Genomic DNA, 20,104 nt, shown 5'->3' with positions numbered 1-20,104 from the left:
TTATTTGTAATATGGAATTGCATATTAAGAAACTCAGTGGGTAAATTTTAAGGAAAGGTTTCATTCTGCAAATTTTTGGCCAAGCGAGATTTTGGGGTGCGAGGTTTTGGACGGGGAGGTTTAGACCAGGGGAGATTGTGTCTCACGGGGTTTTGGGCGGCGAGATTTTGGCCGCGATGTTTCGGGCGGCGAGGTTTTGGCAACGTGAGGTTTCGGTCTGGCTAGATTTTGTACCGCGAGGTTTTGGGCGGCGAGGTTTTGGCCACGCGAGATTTTGGGAGGCGAGGTTTTGGCCACGCAAGGTTTTGGGCGGCGATATTTCGGCCACGAGATTTTGTCCGTATCCTATCAGTTACTGCTTATGCAATATCAGTAAAGTCTTTAAGGCCAGAAGTGTTGTGAAATTGTCATCGAGTTTTTTGAGAACTTTAAAAACCTTCTTTTGTCTTGAATAGCTTAGCGTCAATAATTACTAGCCCAAAGTATAGAGTATATCCAAAGATATGAATATCAGACATTCTCACCTATTTAAAGAACGCTTAGAGTGAGACAAATAAAATGTAAATGTGATTTAAAGTGAAATAATTGTATATACAGTACATTATCATTATTCAGGCATATACCATATTGTAATATTCAATAAATAAAGTTAATGACCTACATGGGACTTAGCCCTTCACCTTATATTCTAAAAAATGCTGTATAAAGTTTTATACAAAATCTTAATAATATCTTCCTCTAAGTTTGTAATGAATTTAAATAGGCGTTTTCAGTGTTGGATAGAAAGACTCCTTGGCACAAGATGCAGCCACGGGTTGACAGGAAGGTGTCCTAGCCCAATAAGCAGCCTCAGATGGGATCGATGTTTCTTAAGACAAAGCTGTTAGAAGCAGATAGGATAGAGTCCCTTATACAAAGCTGTCTCGGGAAGGTTGACACTCCTTACCCAAAAGCAACCCCGGGATTAGGGATTGCAGATAAATTATTAGCACAAGACACTGATACCGGTCTCTTCCTTGGACGCTCCTCTTAAAGCCCATTTTCGTGAAATTTCCATTCTTCGGATCTCTTCCTCTCTTCTTCTAAGTGTGAATTTCTTCTGTAGTGTAATATATAGTGTATGAGGGTGTACGGATCGTTTCATCCCCACACTGGGAAAAATCCCAAGATTTTTCAAAGTGCACGTTCGTAGCATTATCGTGCTGTCACACTGCGGTGCACGCAAAAAAAAAAAAAAAACACTTGTGATAAAATTACACCATGTGTCCTTCCATGCTAAGCCGCATCCAACAAAAAGATTTCATCTCCTTCAGAACGGGATGGAATGTTATTAGTGGAATTACTAAATGTAGACTAGTTCATTAATTATGTGCCATTAGATATTTCCTGGGAAGTCAGGGCGGGCGTCAGCTAAATATCCCTTTCCAAAGGAAGCGAAATATCTTTATGGATTAGTGCAGTCTCAGTAATAGGATGAGTTTTACTGACGAACAGACATAGATAGGTTATAATTAATATCGAAATAAAAATGATGATAAGAACTGGAAGCAGCATTGGGAGCATCGTTCTGAAAAGAAGAACGTTGTTTAAGATATGTCTGTAAAGAAAATGCAACATTATGCCAATCACAATTAAAAGTAGAAATATGATACTTTTAATGATACAAGATACCAAATTTTGTATGATACAAGGTATGATAAATCAGACCATGCAGCAAATGGAGTTCAGAGAAATAGCTCGGGAGGTTATTGCACTCCCGGTAAAGAAGCCTTTGTAACAATGTAATAGATTGCTGGATAGTTTGCAAATAAAAAATAAAATTAAAGTTATAATGCAGGAAGAGTTCAGTATTTGAGAGTAAAATTCGCGTATATCTTGTAGATATATTTAAAGTATCAGTCTTAATGTGTTCGTAATCTTCATAAGGAAAAAATACGTAAGAGAGTGGTTGATCTCGTCCACGACAATAGTGTGATTTCTTTGTCTGACTTTCTAATGACAAGTAATAAGCCAGTCGTTGTATATAAATAAAATCCCTCCACATTTAATAAGAATGGTTTGATATAGCGATTTGTGGTTAGATTCCTAAAAATAAGATAGAAATCGGTCGGTATTTTATGATCTGGCTTGGGTCTGGAATTTACATATTTCAAAAATACGATGTCTTTCGCATAGTGACATATCAAATTGCAAGATTTGAGATTAGGTCCAAGCAGCGAATTCCGGCGTCTGCTGACGAAGGTAGCAAGTATCGGTGAGAAAGCCGTTATGAAAGATTCGATAAACAAAGTTGCTATCATGGATAAAAGGAGTTTGTATGATAAGACCAAGGTTTGCTTTGTGTGGGTCGAAAGAGGTAAGATTGACCTCAAAGCATTATCAAATGAGTCCCAGATCGTTCTGCATTAAAATTTCTCGTAATATTCAATTTTTCTGGATTTTATTTCACAGTTGACGTTTAATTAATGTATCATTAACCTTATCATCTAAAATACTTTGTATTAACAAGTTGAAGTGATGTTCCATAAATTGGAAATTTAGAAGTGTAATTAAAAATCTTTCATTTGTCGCGCTGGTACATATAAGCTGCAGCACTGGGTGACCAGTGTTTCGACAGCAGCTGGTGAGACGGGTGACCAATGTTTCGACAGCAACAGTAAAGTTTGACGCTAGATGTGTAAGTTTAAAGTTACTTTCTTTCATTTACCGAATTTGGGAATTTAAATATTCCAGTTGTTCTTTCAAAAGATAAATCGAAGTTTTTAATTTTTGTGCTCGTAGAGAGAAGCCTCTAAATGACATATTTGTTAATCCCATTGAAAGGATAAAAATCATTTCTTTTTGTCTTCTTTTACATATCTCTCGGAAATTATCACGGAATTACATTTGTAACTTTATCAATAAATTGTTTCTTTTTATGAAGAATTTGGATTGTTTTCATAGCCAGTACAAGATTCGTTTTTAAGTTTGACAGCCGTAAACTAAAGATGCAAGCGATAGGGAAGAAATTCCGTGTTTGCAAAATTTATTATAGGTTTGAATAGTGCCACTGACAAATTAATTTGTTGAAATACCAATTCGTTGGCTGCAGGCGTAATGCATAATAATAGGAAGACAAAGATTGATGAGACTGCTGTTGTGTTTTTCCTATAAGAAAAATGCTTAGTTTTAGAATTCCAGTGAAAGTGAATAAAGTTGGATTTACGGAAGGAAATTTAATCTCATAATGATGGCCAAAGTAGAAAGATCGTTAATTTAAAATGTAGTGAAATTTCTGAAAAAGAATAAAGTAAAAAGGTTCATCATAAAAAGTTATTAGTGGAATACAATATCTGAAAAATACGAAAAGAGCTACTAGTGAAAGTCTTGTCGTCATTACGTTTAATATAATAGTATAGCTTCAAGTAGAAGAAGAAAAGATATAACAGTCTGGGTTAAGGAGGCATTCATTTATGCCGTTCGATATGATATGCTAAACCCAAAGTGAGAAGTGGTTGGATGTTTGTGAAAGGTTATGACCCATAAGTTTGCCAGAGACTTTCGAATACACAAGTAATCCATAGGATGCCTTTGTTTTCTGTAAAGTACATTCTTTTAAAGACAGAAAAATTGAGCTAATCGTATTGTTAACATTTTCTCTGGTTTGTTTCCCTCTAAAACGAAAATAATATCTTTATAGTCGCTCGAAAATAATATCCTAGTCTTTGCTTTGTTTCTGCGCTGTATTTGGAAGGAGTTCCCGGGCGTCAATCTATAAAATATTACCGTCCAATGATTTCGAGCGGAAAGTATGAAATCTTCACTTTCCTCATAATTATCAGGTTTGTTCTTTTCTTCGTCTTGAATATCCTGCTTTTGTTTAAACCTGCTAATGATGTCTGCGTGGTGGCGTAAACCTGGTAGGTAACAAATGCCAAAATAATAATCTGCCAAAAATAATTTGTAATGAGTGTACTTTCCGACTTGGTCTGGTTAAGAGTTCAAAGAAAATAAACATATGGGGTCTATGCACAGAGTGAATTTTGTATCTAATAAAAAGTATCAAAACTTCCATAACATGTAAATTATATAGCTCTTTCTGCCATATATCAGCTTTTTGTTCTGTTTTCTGTGCCTCTGGCTACAATAAGCTACAACTTTCTTTTGTTCTGTCTTCGTATTATAACATGCCGAAGAACACCCGGCTTGAATGTTGCTCGCGTCCGAATACGAGAGTCGTCAAAATGATGCAAAGAAAGGGCATTCATTGTCTTCTTTCAATTTCTCAAATAAAATATCGTGGTTCTTTGTCTACTGGAATTTAAATTTTGAGGGTTGAAACAATAACTATTGGAATGGTTCGATTTTTGTAGTAAAGTCTTTGACATCTGTCCTTAAATCAAACATATATAGATAAAATTTTCAAAATTATTTTTGTTGCTTTCCTTTTCAACTCTCTAATATTCGTTGTTATCTTTGGAGATATCTTGATATGTTCTCCGCATACAAGAAAGCCTAGTACATGTAGCTATTTGTGAAATAAATGCTTCTTCTTCGGAGATGCATGAAAATCGTGTTTACGTATTTTCTTAAATAAGAGTTCTAAATCTGACAACAGTTTCTGAAAATTGTAAGATCCAGTTATAAGATCATGAGTAAATGGTTTAATTCTACTTGGGACACTATCTATAATCATTCTAGTTGCAATTAGTAACGCATGAGAGATGATCTTAGGTTTCGTTAGGCATCTAAGGAATTCATAAGATTTTCTAGTATGGTTCACTTCTAGAATGAATTTACTCGACATTCTCCCAATTTTCCCTGTTCAGGTATGTTATGAGAGCCAATACTAGCAGTCCTGGAAAGCTCGTTTAATACTGAAGAGAATGAACTATAAACCTCGACTTTCCTGATCCTCGTGAAACTTCTGTTTTTCGGGTCTCTTCGTCTCTTCTTATAGGTGTGATTTTTTTCTTTCGCCATCCACTATTTATTTTCAAATTGAGAAAACACGTGTTCATTGTAATTTATAGTAAAAACATGTGGCATATAGTATATGTGGGTGTACGGATCCTTGCAATATTTTTTAAGTAGCAGCACGACATGCTGGGTGAACGTATGTAGAGGTGTCAAACATTAGCCTACATTACTTCTTGCCGTATGTTTTCTCGCAAATTGAAGTTCAAAACATGGCACACTTATTGATCGTAACGATTGTCTGGGATTGTCTACCATAATGCTTACTTTATTATTAAATAAGTCGGAAAGTGTGCTGTATAAAGTTTTGTACAAAATGTTAATTATATCTTCCTCAAAGTTTGTAATGCATTAAATAAGTATTTTCAGTGTTAGATATAAAGGGTCCATTGGCACAAGATGCGGCCACGGGTTGACAGAAAGGTATCCTAGTTCAATAAGCTAGCATGAGCTGTGTCCTATGGTGTTGGAAAGGAACTTGCTGAATAAAACTTGTTTAAATTCTTCTCTAATTATCATGAAGTAGTATGAAAAGGTAGGTTACGCATAACGTACAACGAAGAAGCAATATATACGAACGTGTTCTATCGTTAGAAGAGGGGTATTGATGCCAAAACACTAAGTTATGAAGCAAATTTTATTACTACAAAAGGCATGCATACGAATGGTCCAATCGTGTAGTACGACTCTGAATACAAACTGAAAACAAGAGTTAAGATTTTAAAGAACTCACAAATAGACTTCAAATTTTACATACCGAGCTTTCATGGACATGTAATGGGAAAGGATTTGAGTCTGATGATAAAAATAATTTCTGATCACTGGCGTATAAAAGGGCTCATCTTGTAACTGTTGTGTTTCAAACCGATAGGAATAAAATCAAAATAGTTCTATTTGCAAGTTGGATTTATACAAGGTCAGAATTAGATATTTGAAGTAGCACCTGAACATGATATACGTAGAGAAGCGCAAAGTTTGAACACATCACTGCGTGACTACCTTAGGACGAATGAAGAGTATTAATCGCATAAACATGTAACACAATGTTCTACACTCATGCTTTTGGTCCTGGAGAATTCTATAAAAACAGAATAGATCTCATAGATATTTCAAAATACAAGAGCAAGGCGATAAATAATAGAACTTCTATTAGATTCATAATTAAGTTTGCTTCAAACCCGTCAAATTACAAAACTTGTAATGTGATTCTTGTTATCAGAAAGAATTTTGTTTATGACACTATGAAAAAGAAGGTGCTTATGCAAGCAATCAATGTATAGCATTTATATTTCCCTTCAGTTTATACTGAATCCTTTGGAAATCAGTGAAATAAGCAGATGATACTACATGAATGAAGAAGCTTTTGGTAAAGTTAAGATGTGCATAAAGAGGGAGAAGAAAGCGATACATCGTAGCAATTATAAATGTTGGTTCTGAATGTTGACAATGAGCACTCCATGGAGTTTTGATTTTGTGATACGAAGTCGTCGTTCCTGCACCGTAAAAATTATTAACCTTCGTTGACAACAAACACCACCTTGAATTCACTTTAAAAGATAATATCTCATTTAAAGTAAATTCAGATATGATTTTTTAGTTTAATGTTTAATGAATATGCACCAAGGGCACGAAGGCACTGATAATGGTCGTGAAAGAAATGGTAAAATGAAAAAGTAGGCAGAAACGGGGAACCCACAGAAGACGCAAGCGCGCAGTGCTTGTTCACCATAAAAAACACTTTGCAAGAGAAAGAGTCAAACTAAAGACTCCACGCACCAAGGTTGGCGCTGTACTAAATGCAAGGATTATTTCCTATCAACAAAGTGTAATACAATGATCCCATGATTTCCATAGTTTGGGAGGAACAAACTAAATCTATTGAATCGAATTTAGTCTGAAAGTTCAGATCTTAAATTTGAAATGTTGAATTTTCTGGACTATAATATATAATTACAGAATAAAGTTACTTTGGACTATCAGACTGGATAGTGTGCTTACTGAAAAGATTTCTCTTTCTTTCGTAATGTAATTGTCGATATTAGACACTGTAGACATAGTGTCAAAAATTACAGATGATTGTCAAGATCAGACCTCATCAGAGATTTTGTTACGTTACAATAGGAAAGAAAAGTATCTTTTTGTAAGATGTGTATAAAGAGCGAGAAAATATAACTGCTGGAAGGCTACCAATAATGTAGTCCGCAAAGTGACGTACAAATTCTATACATGATTTTCACTGAGAATGATAACAGGTGATCGTTGAAAAGTATACAGGCATGGTCCTATAAAACCGTGGCTTAGGTTAGTTGAATCTCTTTAATATTCAATATGCATCCTACTATAGCACGGCCAACAAGAGATGGTCTCTGACGTTTCTTACCACATGCGGTTGGACATTGCAGCCCCTACTTTGATACCAGTGTTACCAACCACGATCACTTTGTCTTATACCATTAATTAAATTGCCACTACAGTTGCACCGAAAAAAACCTTGACACGTGAGAAGTGGCAATGTCACTGTCAGAGACGTTCTCTTACTGGACGCACTATAGTTTATTAAACAATTGCAATGAATTGCATTATTTCATAACATGATCATTAAATATAATCGTTTAATTTAAGGGTACGTACGAGCTTGAACTATCAGTCTTCTCATAGTTGTAGACAGTTCTATCACACTGTTCGTAGCACTTGCACAGCTTCTTTTTCTTGTCCGTAAGTTGCACAATTTGATCTGAAATTTAACACATTTAAACAATAAATGTTCTGTTGTAACTTATAAACTTCAATATGATGTAAATGTTATTTATGAGCGACAGAAAATTATAATTTTGAACTCTAACTTTCAGGGCAGGATTCTTAAAGACTTATTAGTTTAAGACGGTGTGTATCTCAGTTAAATCCTGACCTAAAAAAGTACTGCAAGCCATCATTTTGCCATTCGACCCAATTTTGAGATCTGTTTTGATAATTATACTTAGCATCAACTCTAAATATGTATATACTATTGTTAAAAGCTATTAAAATTAAAATTTAAAAGGTATGGTTAATGGCGTAGGAAAACGTCGTTTTGGTCATCCAAATCAGTAAATTAATAGTTCTGATTATAAAATTAATTGAAATTATTTGCACTGATTTAGTTCCGGAAATTTGGAAGTCTTTTCGTTTTACCTTGATGAGAATTAAAATTTTAGTCTGATTTTCTCTAGTTTAACGTGTATCGATTATGGACCGACGCTAAGTAAGACGGTGATTACAAGATGGATGATAAGGGTTCAGTGAAGAACGATCGAACCAGAGCTGAACAGTTTACTATTAAGCAACCGTATTAGTATGTTAGTCTGCGTTCTGTACCATATAATCCATTCAATCATAGGTATGTACGTGAAAGTCACTCAAATAATATCTACTAAATTAGTACAAACTTGTGTTTATTATTTGTTTTGTTCTAACTTCCCCCTTCCTCCCAAAAAGATAAGCGTTTTAGTGCTTCGAATACGTTGTTCAAATCGTTTATACAAAAATCAATGATGTATTTATAACCACATATATTCACATTCTCAACACTTCTCAGCTTGTAATTTCCCCCCTCTGAAGTAAACAACTTACTGTTTCTCCAATATCCTACTGAAAGATGTTCTCAGACGCCATACCTTGGGCCTTGGAAGATGTCGTCATCGCACCAAGCAGAGTAGGAGTAGTATTGACGTGAAATGACCTAACGTTTGTGCCGCTGGGTCCTTTGCATATTCCAAGAGGGGGCTGTAGGACTGGGACATGTACTCTAGATATTTGGAATTCCACCCCTTTTCCCTTTATGCGTATAAAATTACTAAAATATTAAAATTTGAAGGTTTTTGATCTAAAGTATATCTTTGCATATGCTTTATTACCTTATGAATAAGTATAGGGTACATTATCTTTCATACGACCTGGGGTATAATAACACTCCTCCTCTAAAAGTTCGGTAGGGTTGTACAGGTCCACCTTAATTTTGGAAATTGGCAAATTTTAAAATTTGCTATCATAGTATATGACTAAAGTATTTACCTCTATAAGTTTAGATAGTCTATCTCGTTCTTTTCAAGGCTATAAAATTGTCAAAAATATAAATTTTGGAATGTTTTCGTCCTCAAGGATCCTCTTTAATGATAATTTATTACGATATCAACGAATATGGAGCTCCATAGTCTTTCATAGGGCAGAGATGCATTAACGCATCCACCTAAAATTTAGAAAGGTGCGTATCGATTCATCCTTAAAATTCGAAAATTTCCAAATTTTTATATTTATGGAAGGTAGTACGGGGCTATAGTATGTACATTTATAAATTTGGCTAGTCCATCTTAACTTTGACATGCTTGTATATAACGATATTGTGTATTTTTAATACCATTACTTGTATTTTTATCACCCTTACTTGTATTTACGGGTAACATGTGCTATTAAAATCTTCACAAGCTAGCTAGAAGAAGAAAATATAAAAAGAACTAGAATTAATTTCTTTCGGATATTATAATTGATATTCTGTCGACATGGTAATCTGACGATATGTGTTATTGGTCGTCATAGCAACGAGAGATGTAAAATATAACAAAGGATCCATCTTGTAGAATCAACATGTATGTTATTTAAAAGGTGTAAGTGTTTCCTTCATAACGTATTATACTAAAAGGTAATATCAAGATAGTGTGTTTAAGTGAATTTTGGTAATATAGTAAACTATATTTTAGACATATTCGAATTGTTGGCTATAATGTAACGCTAAAAATGTACAAAATGCGTTACATTACAATTGGTGTTTCCACCGCAGGATTATATCATATGGGCCTCATATATTTTGGTGTTTTCCGTCTCGGGATTTCAGGAGATTTGTGAGAAGATAAGTAAATAATCTCCTAAATAACTAACTGTAGATTGATTTTAAGATTACGTAGCAGTTTTATCAAATCTATCAACACGGAATATACCTTGTTAAGAAGTGGAAGAAAAATTTACAGAAATATTAAAATGAGTGTTAATGGGAGTGAAAATACACTTGAAGGAAGTGGTAATATAGAAAGGTATACATCCTCAGTCCTAACTGACCTTATCAAACACCTGGGTGAGCAAATAAATCAAAAATGGATAATATGAAAAATATGAAGCAGCAAATAGGACAATTGATGCAATATATGGACCGCAATTATCAACAGTTAACACAACAGATGAAGCAAAAAACACAACAGTTAATTTCCGCCTGACAGCGATGCAGCTACTTCTAAGAAGCAGGACAGAGATACATCAGATGATCAGAGGAAGACTACATGGAACAGAGACCGTGGTAGGACAAATTACCATGATTATCGTGGAAAGAGTAAGTACAGCTCTGTTTGAAGACACATTTCAACACCAGTCAAACGAATGAGAACAGAACCTAATTTTACCGGTAAGGTAACCGAACCTAATCCTAGTAGCAACAGTAATAGTAATCTTGTAACCGAACCTAATCTTAGTAGCAACAGTAATAGTAATCTTACTACAGTTAAGAAGCATGTAATCATTAGATCTAATTTCCCCCGAATTGGATTTTGTAGAAATTTCATAGATGGCAAAAATTCTCAAGATAGGAAACAAAGAACTGCAGAAGTAAATAGCGCGCAATACTGTATTCCGGTTTATGACTTTCGATGCAACTTAAACGAATTCGTTGGTCATGTAACCTAAGCTAATGTAGTGGCATCCGAAAGAATATACTCAATTTATTCCTGTTTCATTTCACTGTAAATACCGTTATGATTTTGTTTGTTATTTATAATTTATTTGAATCCTCTGAAGATAATATAAATAAATATCACTGATAAGGATTTCATAATATATAACAAAAGATTTAGAAAATGAATATTGCTTATCAAAATTTTGATAACTATATTAATTTTTAAGATGATAAAATTCCAGCGTATAAAACCATATTTATGTATCAAACAAATTAATCCTAAAGTTTTCGAGCTACTGAATATGAAAACTGGTAAAATTTTGGGTTTACGAAATACTGATGAACTTAAGATATGGAGTCCTTCAAAATATACTAAAAGTAAATGGATGCAGTTAGTTAAGACATTGGTTCCTTCTGAAGTTATATCCAAAGATAACATGAATGACATTTAATCTTTAAATTATTACTTAATATGATAATTCCTTTATTTGTGTTAGTTTTTGTTATGACGTTGATTATCTTGTTTTATTCCAAACATTGTCGATATTTAGTTTGTAATTTGATGTTGCTTGAATATATAAAATAGTTCATCCTGTCTCGTTCAAAAGAACAATGTCATAACACTATCTTTTTCAAAACCTTCTTAGTTATACCCGAGAAAATAATATAGACCTTGTTAATTTGTAACTTATGACAGGTATTAATGGCCTTGAAAAGGACTTAAAAATAAATAAGTTTTATACCGTATTTTTGTATGTACCTTCTTTATCCGTCGATGAATTGTATGAATAATTAAAATAAAATTAATTATGAGAATTAGAATAAATAAGAAAATGATATTAATATAAAGAAATATTATATATAATTATATGAAATGTAATTTTTATATATACGAGGGTCATTCAAAAACTTAGATAATCAAGATGTAATATCTAACGGTCCAGGATTTTTTTTATTTATTGTAAACAAAAACGTCCTATTGTTCGGGCGACATTATATAACGATATTTTGTATTTTTAATATCATTACTTGTATTTTTATCATCTTTACTTGTATTTACGGGCAATATGTGCTATTAAAAGCTGCACAAGCTAGCTAGAAGAAGAAGAAAATATAAAATGAACTAGAATTAATTTCTTTTGGATATTATGATTAATATTCTGTCGACATGGTAATCTGACGATATGTGTTATTGGTCGTCATAGCAAAGAAAGATATAAGATATAACAAAGGATCCATCTTGTATAATCAACATGTATGTTATTTAAAGGGTGTAAATGTTTCCTTCATTACGTATTATAATAAAAGGTAATATCAAAATAGTGTGTTTAAGTGAATTTTGGTAATATAGTAAACTATATTTTAGACATATTCGAACTGTTGGCTATAGTGTAACGCTAAAAATATACAAAATACGTTACATTACAAAATGGTGTTTTCAGCCACGAATTGCGTTACATGTTTATCCCTAAACTTCTGATTAAATGTCTTCGCAATTGTAATCTAATAGCATAACGAATATAAACTATGGATTCAACACTAATCTCAGTCATTTAAGACAATTTATTTCTCACCTCTTCTTAACGCTATCGAGATAGTAATTATTAATCTTAGCGACATCGAAAACTATGAATTTGAAACTAATATGGGTTGTTTTCGATAATTTTATTTCTGACTCCATTCCAGTCTCTCTAAGTGTGCTAGAGGGTCTTACTCCTACTGGACGCCGAAGATAATCGGGACTGCTACCAATAAACTATGAATAAAGCACTATTATCAGTCATTTTCAATTATTTTTACATGTCACAATTTCACAATTCCCTTCAGTGTGCTATTGGGGGCTGAATTTGAACTTAAATGCCATCTGGAGTGTCACTCTTTATCTAAGTGACCACGTAAACTATGGATTCGACAATAATATCAATCATTTGTTATCATTTTTATGTCTGCTCCTCCCACTTCACATAGGAAAGGTAAGGCGGGTCTTCTCTCCACTCGGGGTAAGTATGGACTTTAATGGCATCATAACTGTCAGCAATTAACTTCGGAATACTGAAAACTAATGGTTTCAGACTAATATCGGTCTATTTCGATATTTTTACATGTCACTAGATCGCCTCCCCGGGTGCAAATGGGGGCTTAAATCGAAGCTAAACGGCATTAGAATTGTCAATATTTATCGAAGTGACCCCGAAAACTGTGGATTCGCTTCTACGTATGGAATGACAAATCCACCATGTGCTCATATGTATACAAAGTTTCGAAATACTTTACACTTAAGTATTACTACTTTTCTCTAGACTTAATAGTATTTCAGCATATCTTATTACACTTAAAAGAAAAAGCACATGTGATCAATATTTTCGATTGTAAATATTGGCCTGCCACCGTTGGTTTATTGTTTCCGGGAGATATCCGAAGTTGGATTTAAAAACATTTGCCTGAAAACAGCCATAATCAATGCGCTCAATTTGCTGCATGCACTTGAAATAGATTTTCTCTCAAGCTATATACGAAAGAAAATTAAGGTAGTAGTTTAAGTATCGAACTTCTGAGTCGAAAGCCCTAGGATCGAATCTAGGAAGTGAACAGTTTTAAATTTGCAGTTTGTTTCCGTAGAAAAGTGAGGACTTCCTTTACTATAAACCTTGTGAGAAGTGAAGCAAAAGTAATCGAGCTCACTTATGCTGTCCTAACAACTACAAAACGCAAATTAATCATAAGGTACGCCTTTAGTATGGAGTTATGAGTCTATGCCACTAATATAGTTACAATATTCTTTTAATCCCCATTTTAATATTTATGGATTTCTGATATGCATAAAGTAATATCCCTGACCCAAAATCCCTTAGGAATTAGGGACTACCAGAGGCTTCAATACTCATGTCCTCATATATATTTCATAGTGCTTTCCAAAGAAGATCTAATATTTCAGTTAGAGATAGTGAGCTTTTGCATTCTAATCATAAGAAATGTTTAAGTCAAAATTAGAAATAATTGCAGCATAGAAACGTTAAATGAGTAACAAGGCAGCTCAATGCAATATTATTACATCAATGTGTATGGTAGATTACATTATCATGAAAAGGAAATGAGTTTTTGTTCTCTAAAACAGATTTTAACGAGCATGATTTGACATGGAGAGACAATTAAACTAAATTAATTTAAACAATAAAGTATATATATATACGTTCATTGAGTTTTCTTACATAGGTTTACCGAAATATTGTATTTAAGAAAAATAACTTCAACGAGAAACTCGAGCCTCGAAATTTTGACATTCAATTTCAAAGTCAACGTGTTTATCACTCGGTTAAGGCAATAGTTACTTGAGAGGTTAACGTCGCAGAGTATTAAAACTATATGAGAGGTGAGCTTACATTCTAAAGAGGATTCCAAACCTTTGGTAATGCGTTCAAAGCTGTTCCATCAAGAAGCGAGCTTAAAATCTAATGTGTCACAGCCACGAGCTTTAAGGTAATATTATAAAATAGTTAAATTTGACTTTTTATCAATGTTATATCAGGTTTAGGTTTTTCAAAATATACTAAATTCTGTGAACACTGGAGCGAAATAAGTAAAATGATGGGATTAACAGTTTGAACTGCCCACTATTGCAAGGCTGGCGGGGAAAATAATTACACAATTACGCAAAATCTATCTCAAATACAAGCATTATCACACAGTTCATTTTCAAAAACTTGTTTTCACAGCAACTATATCTATTTGCTAATTAAATTCAATTTATAAATAACTATACTTGCATAGGAGCTAATACTCATGCTATAAAGTATAAAATAAGTAAACATTCAATCAAAATAAGTAAGAAAAGTGAGATATTACGTATTACTGAAATTACCATTAAAGTGTAATTTGATTTTAAGCAGTATACATTTTTTATTGCTTTATTGCTTTAAATTGTCCAAATTGCTTTATAATAATCCAGATTATGAATTGCACTTGAGACATGCCAATTATCTTCGTCTGGGTTGCCAAAGTTGAGACGTAAGGTTTTACGCTAATTTAAATCCTGTGGCTGGAGAGCCAAGCTTGAAACAATCGGTTCTGGCTGCGACTCGCAAGACTTGAGGCAACCCTCCAGCAAATTGGTATCAATTCCTTTCATTCGTAGCTAATGTCGCACAGAGGAAAGAAACAGGAAAGAGAAGAAACGAACTTCAAGAGGAAAGAGAACTTCTTACACCAACGCAATTGGATAGCTAGTAACAACAGTATAATAATTGATATCCTCGACAACAATTAGACAGTTGTTTACATTTCTCGAATAGATACCTTGAAATAATGAGCTTTAGTAAGCCACATCGTAGTAAATGGAAAGAGAATACAGAAAAGGTGCATTACTACTTAAAAGAATATCTCATTACAGAGGGAGTAGTTATACGGCTGAGTCGACCATCTTCCTTCCCAAAACACATAACGTTTCCACTATCTTTCCGCATCCAACTGTATTAAGAGGGCGCCACACCTCAACTCGGCTTACAATTTTAAACAGCGGCGGGGACATAATATATATGTAGTAGAAACATTTACAGGAATTACTATATCAGCCAACAATCTAAACTTCACCCTTGACACCACCACATCTCAGCGTGAACACCAGTAGAAATACCCGCCGTCTTCGACGCGTCTAACTAGACGTAACGATTCAGTATATCACCTATTGGTTCCACTTGAGCCTTAGGTGCCCGGACACGAAGGTTCAGCAAGCGAAAATCAATCACGGGTCTGACAGCACCGGACGCCTTACGGACACAATGCATGGCGTTCCGATAAGGCGAGGTCTGTTCGCGGGCTATACCTAGATCTATCCATTTATGTAGTTCTGCTTAAGCATTTATGTAGTTCTATATATAAGCTGTGACAAAAGAAATATATATTCTAGTGTCTAACATAAAGCTATTACCTTGCGATAGAGGTGTCAGTGTTGTTGGTGAAGGATATACAATGATTGTGCTATAACCCTATCGGAGAAGCGGAACTGTCTCCCATGGGAAATGTTCTACAACGAAAATATCATACCTCTTTTATTGACTCCGTCTCCTTCAGATTAGCCGGCATAATCGTAAGACGTTCAAGATTTCATTTTCTCCGTTACTGACAAATGGACATGACATTGTTGGGTGTGGATTTTAAATGGGTTTCCGTGATATTGACACTGCTGGTGTCTTTAGTAGATGCCATGCCGCACAATAGTTGGTGAAGTAACTGGACCTGCATTACGTCTGGCTTGACCATTGACACATTGTTATGTACATTTATAATTACAGCTCCTTTCAATCCAGTTTGTGTAGATCGCATATCTGTAATACTTTATGGAGGCAGGTTATAGAAGCAGATATTAGAGTAATAAGTTTCTCTCATTATGTAGTTTATTTTAAACATAAATTTCTGACTGGGGTTGTGAAAATAATGTATATAGTGCTAATTTCATGTAATCTAAATTCAACTCCTGGACTAGACTGGATTAATTATACTTATATAAGCGCTTAGGGTCATTGTTATTCTCTGCTTTAACTAATGAACTACTGCAAAGTCCCTGTAATTATGGCGCAATCGTTTTGGTGCCAAAACTGAAACATGCCTCTACCAACAAACAGTTTCGTTCAATCACGTTGCTGATTACCTACTTCAAACTATTCACTTTAACTTTGGCAGCTCGACTTTAAACGACATGTAAGGGCTTTTTCAGCGAATGTCAGAGTGGTCTCCATCCCACCGATAATATATTTTCTACTGTCTCTGAAATTCGATATCATTGGATATTTTCAATTTAAATATATACCGGCTCAATTTAAACTTATACCGGCTAGTATGTCTTCGCTAGATTATAATAGTGCCTTCGATAGTATCTCGCGCGATTATCTGTTTCGATTGTTGAAAACACATCATTTTTCGAAACAATTTGTCGAATTTATTGGAGGTATGTATAAAAATGCTATATCCAAACTTCACATTAACTACTTTACCTCAGAATCCACTCACATTTGTTGTTGTGAACGATAAGGCTCCGTTTCGATACTTCTTTTTGGCTTAGCGTTTGATCCCTTGTTATACAATCTTGTTACATATAAGGTTATATATAAGGTTAGTCACAATAAGTGTTACAAAGCAATATCTCGCAAACTATACATCAAATAGGAAAAATATTAAGAGTCAATGTACAATAAAGAGGGGCCTAAAAACTGAATCAAACACGAGGTTCTTCCGTCCCCCATTTTGGGGGGAAGAGTGTGTACGTGAAATTTTCAAATGGAAACATAGGTCAAGTGATACCTCGTTCGAAAGAGCTTGGAAAATGTAACAATTTTTGTCGGAACCTCTTTTTATGGAGCACCGTTTTCAAGATGGCCACCCAAAATGGTCCTGAATCAGATTAAATTTCCAGTACTTATAAATCAGAAACGGGAGTAGAAAAAGATGAAACAAAAAGTTAAAAATGAAAACGCCATAGGCAACGTGGAATGATATTGTCGTGGTGGCCCCAGGGTCCCAATCATGGGGCCTCGGGACCAACTTTAAAATTTCAAATGGGAATATAGGTCGAGTGATACATTGTTTGATAGATAGTGGTAAGCCAAACAGCTTAGTACAAAATTTGTTTTGATTTCGAGCAAGCCTGTTTGAAAATGGCCGCCGAAAATGGTTCCTCATTCAGTTACAAAGGGCAGTATTCAAATTGAGTGTTACAGGCCAATATCTTGCAAACTATGCATCAAATAAGAAATATGTTAAGAGTCAATGTACAATACAAACGGCATAAAATATGGGTTAAACACGAGTTTCCCCGCCCCTCACTTTGTAGGGAGGGGTGTATGAGGAATTTTCAAATGGCAACATAGAGCGAATGATATCTTCTTTGGTAGATCGTGAAATACCAAACAGCTTAGTACAAAATTAGGACCTCGTTCCCATTTGAAAATTTCACGTATACTACCGCCCCCAATATGTGGGGCGTGGGGAATCTCGTGTTTGACTCATTTTTTAGGCCCCTCTGTATTGTACAGTAAGGGACACTTCTGGATGGTACAGCCATATGGAGATTTACGGCAAGAGTGCTCCTCCAGTTGAGTCCAAAGTATTTGCCGGAAAATATTGCAACCGAATTAACTTTAAAAGAAAGCAGGTGGCATAATCGCAAGACAATGGAAATTCCCGTACACTTGGGTGAAGTTCCCACTACCGTCTACAGCATCATTTCTCCAAAATGAGATGAATCTTGGACGTTTAGTTCTTATGCCAAACATACTACTTGATATTTGTCCTATTCGTGAAGATAAAGTGCAACAAAAAATGAAATTCCAATCCTGTTGCTGTTGGAATGAACTCTCTTTAAGTCGTTTGATCTGAAATGACTTTGATGAACCTGAATAAATATTCTGTCACCTCAGGGGTGTGTAGGAAGAGCGAACGCTCCCCTCCTACAGTATGAAAACATATACTTTTAATCAAATGCTTAGCGAGAGTGAGCCCATTGGTATAGCGCTTTTATGATTTGAAATCTTGCTCCCAAGCCATCTTATGTGATAACTGACAACATAGGAGAACGGGAGATGCAAATATGATGAAGGAGAAATACACTCACATGTGCAAATTCAAAATTGGAGACAAAATGATCGGATAGCATCCATATTTTGTCGAAAATTTTGATTATGTAAGTAGACAAGTAAAAGCTTGCTCGAACCTGAGAGCATCCCATTACCAATTGTTGAATTCAAGTGGAGAACTCAGTTGAGAGCGTCAGATGATTAGGGACGGAGAGAAACATCTTAAGATAGGGGGAACAAACAATTTTAAAAAACACCAACTTCCCTCGACCGTACTCGAACCCTAACACCTAAGATTACCAGGCCACGCCTTTGCTCACTCATCCACGGAGCCACACAAAATGACAGACAGTCATACGTCAGGAACAAAGGGTCCACTATGACCAGTGATTTATTTGTAGGGGGAAGCTAGGCATATTCCCCGTCTCTAGTTTTTCTTTCCTTGGCACTAACTTAATTATTGTTGTCCCAGCCTGGGAAGAATATTTTCCACCTCTCTAGAAAATTTCCTAACAATTTGCATATATTTTTAGCAACACAAAACATTTATTCAGCGCTGTTCTGCATTATTATGCTTAGACAAACGAATTATTTCCAATTCTATGAATTCCCGTACCAAGTAAACAGAAGTACTGAGTATGAAATTCTATATCTCGCGAATAGTTTTGCAGAAAATACCTAAACTAAATTTTCTATTTGGAACAGAGGTAAGCACACACGCAAGTCTTAGGAAGCAGATTGCGCCCAACAGATTTGTTTTGGTCAGTAAGGGACATAAATTTACATTCAAATGGCAAAATCACACGTTTAATTATACCATAATTATACTTTTAAGAGCGAACCTTTTCCCGGGGTGAACCCCCGGACACACCCCAAATGAATATTTAGCCAGCGGCTCTCCTTAAATCAAATTCTAACTACGCCCCTGCTACCAAGTGATATATTCTGTCACAAAGAAAATGCATGTTTTCCGTGGGATACTATCTTTTGCCCCTTTATTAGAATGAAATCGCTACACATTCCTTGCTACCACATCGCGATTTAATTAAATGTTTTAAAAGTTTTTAAAGCTCAATTCCTAACCAAATCGATAACTGCATGATCTATCACTTTGCAGTTCACTCAAGACACTATAGAAATATCGTAAAACAATAAAAGAAGAAAAGAGTTCTTTCACAGCGTGAAGCTTACGATTATTGCCATATATTTATAGTGTAGAGGTGTCGTTTATCTTATTCCGTAGCTCATTGCATCCGTGGAGAATTCCCATTCCTGCGACCCGTGTTCGAATCTTCATGTCGCTATTTTTTATTTTTATTTTTTTTTTATTGATCAGGTAGGACTCCAGTAGAAAGAAACATATGGTTACAATTCAAGGTGTGATTCGATATTCTGCAAGTATTTAATTATTTATTTCTTGTCAAGCAAAAAAATGAAGTAGAATTTTACAAGCGTAAAACTTCTAGATTTGAATGTTAATAGAAACTATGAATAAGATTACAGCTCAAAATAAATTGAATTCTCTTCAATTGTAGTCCATAATTAGCTATGGTTAAGGAAATGTATTTCAGCTGTTTTGTGTGTGATCAGCACCTTGACTTCCATCATCCATATTTCTGGAATTAATATCACTATTTTTTTTCGTTTATATATAAAATTCTCATCTTTTATCTCTCATCTTAACAAAACAGAGATTATCTTTTAGGTCTCATCTTAACAAAACAGAGATTATTGCTCAAACTGTCACTATGGCATTACATTTCATTATATGAAGATATGAACTAACTATATATATATATACCCGAAACTATCGAAAATAATATGGCAAATGTTATGAACAATTTTATAATAGAACTAAGCAATGAACTATAATAAAATAAACTGCAAT

General features: G+C 34.6%; 1 protein-coding gene across 1 annotated transcript in view; it reads right to left on the bottom strand.

The window, feature by feature from the left end:
* Nucleotides 1-20,104, bottom strand: part of LOC145673429 (sodium channel protein Nach-like) — a 429,808-nt gene that overhangs the window by 39,087 nt on the left and 370,617 nt on the right. Inside the window, exon 7 of the mRNA XM_081743125.1 lies at nt 7,588-7,690. Within this exon, the coding sequence (XP_081599251.1) occupies nt 7,588-7,690 (103 nt within the window). The remainder of the gene's footprint in view (nt 1-7,587; nt 7,691-20,104) is intronic.

The sequence above is a fragment of the Thermobia domestica genome, chromosome 16, assembly GCF_964235325.1.
Source record: "Thermobia domestica chromosome 16, izTheDome1.hap1.1, whole genome shotgun sequence".
Taxonomy (NCBI): Eukaryota; Metazoa; Arthropoda; class Insecta; order Zygentoma; family Lepismatidae; genus Thermobia; species Thermobia domestica.
The sequence above is the reverse complement of the archived record's forward strand: the minus strand, read 5'-3'. Positions and strand labels throughout refer to the sequence as shown.